Source organism: Lipotes vexillifer, unplaced genomic scaffold (genome assembly GCF_000442215.2).
Source record: "Lipotes vexillifer unplaced genomic scaffold, Lipotes_vexillifer_v1.1 scaffold242, whole genome shotgun sequence".
Taxonomy (NCBI): domain Eukaryota; kingdom Metazoa; phylum Chordata; class Mammalia; order Artiodactyla; family Lipotidae; genus Lipotes; species Lipotes vexillifer.
The window spans coordinates 2,541,073-2,548,434 of record NW_006771376.1 but is presented as its reverse complement, the minus strand read 5'-3'; the positions used below and the strand labels follow the sequence as shown (position 1 = coordinate 2,548,434).

The 7,362-nt window shown below is 48.8% G+C and overlaps 1 protein-coding gene and 1 non-coding gene across 2 annotated transcripts in view; both read left to right on the top strand.

Moving 5' to 3' along the window:
* ABCB10 (ATP binding cassette subfamily B member 10) overlaps positions 1-7,362 on the top strand; it is a 57,799-nt gene that overhangs the window by 45,711 nt on the left and 4,726 nt on the right. Inside the window, exons 8-11 of the mRNA XM_007446717.1 lie at positions 1,874-1,969; positions 3,181-3,390; positions 5,269-5,348; positions 6,467-6,647. Of these exons, the coding sequence (XP_007446779.1) occupies positions 1,874-1,969; positions 3,181-3,390; positions 5,269-5,348; positions 6,467-6,647 (567 nt within the window). The remainder of the gene's footprint in view (positions 1-1,873; positions 1,970-3,180; positions 3,391-5,268; positions 5,349-6,466; positions 6,648-7,362) is intronic.
* On the top strand, positions 4,189-4,261 carry TRNAG-CCC (transfer RNA glycine (anticodon CCC)). The gene has a single exon. It is a non-coding gene; the product is annotated as a tRNA-Gly (tRNA).

Sequence of the window (7,362 nt, the reverse complement as noted above, 5' to 3'; positions counted from 1 at the left end):
TCTTTCCCTTGACTTTTCCTTCCTTCCTTCCTTCTTTCTTCCTTCCTTCCTTCCTTCCAATTAATAGACTTCTTAAAAGAGCAGTTTTAGGGGCTTCCCTGGTGGCACAGTGGTTAAGAATCCGCCTGCCAATGCAGGGGACCCTGGTTCGAGCCCTGGTCCAGAAAGATCCCACATGCCACGGAGCAGCTAAGCCCGTGCGCCACAACTCCTGAGCCTGTGCTCTAGAGCCTGTGAGCCACAACTACTGAGCCCACGTGCCACAACTACTGAGCCTGAGCTCTAGAGCCCGTGCTCTGCAACAAGAGAAGCCACTGCAACGAGAAGCCCGCGCACCACAGCCAAGAGTAGCCCCTGCTCGCCGCAACTAGAGAAAGCCTGCGCGCAGCAACGAAGACCCAACGCAGCCAAAAAAAAAGGAGCAGTTTTAGGTTTACAACAAAGTCGAGCAGAAAGTACAGAGAGTCCCATAGACCCCCCGCCCCCCATGCACAGACTCCTGCATTTATCAGCATCCCCCACCAGATGGTGCATTTGTTATAATTGATGAACATACACCGACACGTTATCACCGAAGTCCACAGTCTACCTTAGGGGGTCACTCATAGTGTTGTACGTTCTGTGGGTCTGGACAAATGTATAAAGGCATATATCCACCACTGTAGTATCATACAGAGTAGTGTCACTACCCTAAAAATCCTCTGTGCTCTGCCTATTCATCCTTCCTTCCCGCCAACCCCTGGCCACCACTGATTTTTTTTTACTGTCTCCACAGTTTTGCCTTTTCCAGATGCCGTATTGTTGAAATCATGCAGTGTGGAGCCTTTGCACCTTAACTTCCTTCACTTAGTAGTAGGCATTGAAGGTCCCTCCATGTCTTCTCATGGCTCAATAGCTCTTTTCTTTTTAATGTTGCCTGGATGGACCACAGTTTATCCATTAAAAGGACATCTTTGTTGCTTCCAAGTTTTGGCAATTATGAATAAAGCTGCTATAAACATTTGTGTGCAGGTTTTTATGTGGATATAAGTTTTCATCTCCTTTGGGTAAACACGAAGGAGCACGATTGCTAGATTGCATATGGTAACAGTATGTTTAGTGTTGTAAGAAATCTCCAGACATTCTTCCAAAGTGGCTGCACCATTGTGCACTCCCACCAGCCCCGAATGGGAGTTCCTGTTGCTCCACGTCCTCACCAGCATTTGGTGGTGTTAGAATTTCGGATTTTTGCTGTTCTGATAGGTTCGTTGTTGTCATAATTTGCTTTTTTCCCTGGTGACGTGATGCAGAGTACCTTTTATATATTTATCTGCCATGGGTGTATCTTCTTTGGTGAGTTATCTGTTTGTCCATTTTTTAATTGGCTGTTTGTTTTCTTATTGTTGAGTTTTAAGAATTCTTTGTATACAATAGTCTCCCCTTATCCTCGGTTTCACTTTCTGTAGTTTCAGTTACTTGTGGTCAACTGCAGTCTGAAAATATTAAATGGAAAATTCCAGAAATAAGTCATAAATTTTAAATTGCACACCATTCTGAGTAGCATGATGAAATCTCACGCTGTCCTGCCTGGGACATGCGCCATCCCTTTGTCCAGCGCATCCCACCCATTAGTCTTTTGGTAGCCGTCTCGGTGATCAGATGCACTGTGTAGTACTGCAGTGCTTGTATTGATGTGACCCTTGTTTCACTTAATAATGGCCCCAAATTGCAAGAGTGGTGATGCTGGCAATTCAGATATGCCACAGAGAAGCCATGAAGTGCTTCCTTTAAGTGAAAGGGTGAAAGTTCTTGATTTCTTAAAGAAAGAGAAAAAATCACATGCTGAGGTTACTGAGATCTATGGTAAGCGTGAGTCTTTGCTTCTCGTCCTCAGGTCTGAGCTCCTTCTACTCAGAGCTGATGAAGGGCCTGGGTGCCGGGGGCCGCCTCTGGGAGCTCCTCGAGAGAGAACCAGAGCTTCCTTTCAATGGTGGGTCTGAAACGGGTTTGCTCCTCTTTGCTGGGATTAAACAAATGTGGTTCCGGACAGTGACACCAGCTTCCTGCCCCACTTGGGATGGACGAACTTGAGCGGGACGCTGTCCCTTGCATGTGGCAGGGACAGGGCCGTCAGTGGGGTGGGCGGTGAGGAAGCACAGCTGCTGGGCGCTGTCATGGGGCCCCAGGGCGTCCCTGGAGGCGTGGGGACTGACCACAAAGTGTGCAGCCACTGTTTACCTCCCTGCAGGCGATTTGCTACCACAGACAGCAGGGTAGAAGTGAGTGCAGCTCAGGGGTGCAGATAGCAAGGGCGCGGCCAGTGCCCAGACTCTCTTCCTTGGTGCTTTTGACGATTGTGCGGGCAGGGGGAGGGAGGCAGGAAGAGGGATCACACGTATAAAAGCCTCTGAGTTGCCTGGCTTCGGGGGTGGGGTGGAGGGTGCTGGTGCTAATTGGCTGGAGCTGTCTCCTTCATCAGCTGCTTCCCGGGAAACGGCGCTAGCTCGGGGCAGCTGTGCGGCCTGGGCCAGCCAGCCAAGGGCTCGGGGGATGGGGCTGGGAGCGGCAGCCACTGCCAGCTGCTCGCTGATCCCTAGGTACTGGCGGTTGGCCCCAGGTCAGTAGTGAACGCCCAGTATTCTCCACTATGACAGGCTGGGAGAGACTGAGCCCCTTCTCCCAAGTCAGGAGCAAGGTTACACAGGACAGAGCAGACCTCTGACCCCCGTCTAGCTCCCGGGCTGTTGTGCAGCGCCTGCCTGTTCATCATCATCCTCTCAAAACATTGATTTAGAGAAGGTGAGGTAAACCCTAGACAAGCGAACCGCAGAGGCAGCGTACAGGGAGAAGGCCACTGGGCTCGCCCAGATGGCTCCCGGGCTGGAAGCTCCATCCACGGCTCGGTTGGCTCGGGCAGGCTGGCCCCTCTTCACCTCGGCGTCCCGTCAGTAAGACTGGGATGGGAACTTCTACCTCTCGGGGCTCTGAGGCTCCAGCAGGGTGGCGGGCATATGATTGTACTGCCGATGCAGAGCGGGTTCAGGGAAGCGCTGGTCAGAGGCCTCCTGACTTGCCCGGGAAGAGCCCAGCCTCCAGGACTCGCCATGCTGGGCCACGTCTGCAGTCAGACAGGCGGGCACTGGGCTCCGCTGTGAGCCTGAGCTTTGCCCTGAGTGACTGGAGCTCCATCTTCCCTTGCAGAGGGGGCCATTTTAAACGAGAAGAGCTTCCAGGGTGCTTTGGAGTTCAAGAACGTGCGTTTCGCCTATCCAGCTCGCCCAGAGGTGCCCATATTCCAGGATTTCAGCCTTTCTATCCCAGCAGGATCCATCACAGCGCTGGTTGGCCCAAGTGGTTCTGGCAAATCAACAGTGATTTCTCTCCTGCTGAGGTTGTACGACGCCAGCGCTGGTGAGTGGCTGAGCACGTTGTAGGACGGGAGGCCTCTCCTGAGCCCCCAGGGAGGGTCAGGTTACGCAGGGGCCGTGCAGTGCTCGAGTTCTGCATGCAGAGGGTTTGTTCCCAGCAAGGAAGTCCCAAACAGAGGATTCACTTTTAGGGCTATGGCAGCTCATACAGAGGGCCCATCGGGCACGTTGTATATCTTGTGTTCGCCACTCAGGTCCAGAGTGACTTCCTGAACCCCACCTCCTCGTCTCCCGTGTGGTGCTCCCTCCACCGGGAGAGGGGCTCCAAGAAGGTGCCTCGGGGCTGCTGAGCACCTCCGGCCACAGCAGCACCATGAGTAAGTGCCACTCTGTGCCGGCCCTGAGCTTTTGCAGGAGCCCGGGCTCTCCCTGAAGCCCTCCGGTCCTCCTGCCTGGGGCTGGTGTGCAGACAGGGCACGTGGCCGTCACTGATTCACTTCTAGGCTGCTGCTCCGTTGAAGCTTTCTTGTGGTAGTAGAGATTTTCTGACGGATTTTTCTCATTCAGGTTTTTTTTTTTTAATTTTTAACTGGATTATAGCAGCTTTCAGAGCAAAGAACACATTATTTTACTTCTTTATATCTTTTTAAAATATACAGTTGACTTACAACATATTAGTTTCAGGTGTAGAGCATAATGATTCCATATATGTATATACTGTGAAATGATCACCACAGCATGTCGAGTTAACATCCATCACCACACAGTTAGAGAGTTGATATCCTTCTTTGTATCAGAGAAGATAGTCTGTTTTGGGATTAAGAAAACAATGATGGGGCCTTCCCTGGTGGTCCAGTGGCTAAGACTCTGTGCTCCCAATGCAGGGGGCCCAGGTTCGATCCCTGGTTAGGGAACTAGATCCCACATGCATGCCACAACTGAGAGTCCGCATGCCGCAGCTAAGACCCAACGCAGCCAAAATAAAATTAAATAAATAAATATTTTTTTAAAAAAAGAATGGTATTTCTCAGCAAGAAAACAATTGTCAGTATAAAATAAAACCATGAATTTAAAGAGTATGTCTTATGGTCTTTTTGGTTACAACAGTGTGAGAGCTGGTTATGTGCCAGGTAATTATCTGACTCACAGATCCTGACCCACAGAACCACCAAGTGCATTAAAATGGGTATTACTGCACTGTTTGCCTCTGGAATCACTGCCTTGGTTTACCCTCTACTTGCTGTAAAATTCTGAGTTTAGAAAAATCCTAGTGAGTGGGATGCAAATCAAGTCAAAATACTAAGTCTCTAGTTTCTTCATCACAGTGAATAAATCAAGGAGAAAAGCAACTACACTTACATTCCTGCCTTGTATAGCCTATAGAACACTTACACTTTTTAAGTCAGGACCTCAGGTTTTTGTAGGTTTATGAAAGTTTACAGCTGGCTTGTATAATGCCACACACCTAACTGAGAAGGAATGGGATTTCTTGGTAGGTCACTGTCATTGTAATTCGGAAGCATGATTGTGTTCCCTCAAGGTGTAGAGGTAATTCTGTCAGCTGAGGTCACAGAGTTACATCTGACTGTTGAAACACTCTGCCACCATGTCAAACAGAGTGTTAGTTGCAGACAGCAGACTCTCCAGCTGTGCTTACTCGGGAAGGCGAACTGGATGGATGAGCTAGGTGGGCTTAGTCATCTAACCACTGCAGGGAGATAGTAGGCGTGGACGATCCAGAAAAGTCCCTTTTAGCTCCGAAATTCCCTAAAATACGTTGGTTTTAGATTTTGTTTGGAAATTTTTTTTTGAGTATCTAATCTTTAAAAAACTGAGTCTGGAATTTTCACACAAGAGCCTTTCTGTGTTTACATAAGTCATTGGCCCCATGACACCCAGTGACTCTTCCCTTCTCTGCAAGGAACGATCAGTCTTGATGGCCGTGACATCCGTCAGCTAAATCCGGTCTGGCTGAGATCCAAGATTGGGACAGTGAGTCAGGTAGGAGGAGAGGGCTCCATTTTTATTACATTTTCTTTTAAAATTGCTTTTGTCATTTGCTTTTTTCTTGGTCTTGAACCTTTCAAAAGAAAAGGAATGGAAGTTTTCTAGATGTTGTTTAGGTTTGTAAATAGTGCTGTTTCCTGAAAACCTTAAATATTTTAGCCACTCGAAGCACTGACTTTATCAGAAGCTGGGGACTGGCATTACTTTGTAATGCAGATAGTCTAGAAGATTGGGGAGAAAAAGATACAACTGTCTAGCTTCTTCTGGCTTGTCCTCAATTCTCATTTTCATTACTAGCCAGTCTACTGTTTTGCATAATGGGTTTCAGAGACAAGCAAGCAAAGGCTGTGGCCAGAGCCAGGGTCTCCTTGCAAAGAGGCTGCAGATTTCAAGAACCTTGATGTAATGCAGTGTCTTTGATTAGGCTGCTTTCGCAGGACCCCTCGGTGCAGGGGAGTTTTGACACAGCTATTGGTATTTTTATCACCAAGCTTCATGCACAGCAGGCAAACCCAAGCACCCCGACTGCTGAGCCTCTTCCTCTAATGAGCCTTCCCTCAGCACCACTCCATTGGTGGGGGGCTTGGCTCAGTGGTGCAAGGGTAAGGGCAGTGCCACAGCCTTATTAGGGAGGGAGAGAGAAGCTGGGAGTTCATTTGCTTTTTAGGACTATTCCACAGAATAGCTCTGTCCAAATGCCAAGTTCCCGTCTGCTCTGTGTGTATTTCAAAAAGTGATAGATAGAAATGGATTCTCCCATTGCCCTTGGAAGGCAGGCAGCTGGAGAATGCAGACAGGCTCAGGGTCCTCCTCGGGGAGGGGGACTTGTGTTTACAGAGCACCTGCTGTTGTACCGGACGCTTGCAGGTGGCTACTGTGGGACCCCGTGTCCTGCAGTGGGGGACCTACAGGTGATACAGGCAGTCGTGCTCGTGCTAATGCATGAATTTTTTAATGGCCCATGGGGTATATTTATGGAGAATGAACCAGAAAAACAGTATATATTCTCTGGGAACTGTTTAGTGTCTTAGCTGTAAGTATTGTACTAAGCTCCACTGTATTTACTAGACTGTTGCAATTTGCAATAAATACGTTTTATTTCCAATGTGTAGGAACCAATTTTGTTTTCTTGCTCAATTGCGGAGAACATTGCCTATGGTGCAGACGACCCTTCCTCGGTGACGGCCGAGCAGGTAGAGAAAGTGGCTGGTGTAGCCAATGCAGCTGCTTTCATCCGACATTTCCCTCAAGGGTTCAACACTGTGGTCGGAGAAAAGGGCGTTCTCCTCTCAGGTACCTTTTTGTTACCCCTTTGCAGCAAACACTCTCTAAACACTTCCTGTCGCAGTGTTATTTTCTAATTAGGCTCTTGTCCTTAGAGTTTATGAAATTAACCTTTTTCGTTTTCTCACATCTCTTTTGTATGTGGACAACTCCCCAGTTCCTTTCACTTTCTACCCCAGAGGTGTTTCCAGATTCCCACTGGTGTCCCACTGGGTAGTACTCAGCCACAGCAGCTTTCTCTCATCCCAGAAAAGATACATTTTGTAACTCAAGATCCTTGAAAATTGTAGAAAATAAGACAGATACCGTGGATGGCAGGATGATTTGTCCAGGGAGGCAGAGACTGAATCAGGGCAGACGTGCAGCTGAAGGGGCTCCTTATTCCCCACTTCGTAGGTTACATGTAGACCCAGGACTTACAAACTCTGTAAAGGACCAGAGAGTAGATGATTTAGGTTTGTGCGTCACACGTGGTCTCTGTCACAGTCTTATTATTATTTTTTAACGACCCCTTTAAAACATAAAAAGTATTCTCAGCGTGAGGCTGTGCACAGACAGGCCCTGGTCCAGACCTGGCCCAGGTGGAGTCCGCTCTGCCCCGTCCTGGATGAATGGGGGCTCGCAGGGCTGTGGCACCATCTGGCCCATGGAATCGGCTCACCCCGCGGGTCAGATCGCCTTTGAGGGCGGTGTTTCCAGGAGGGAAAGAGACAACAGGTCTATT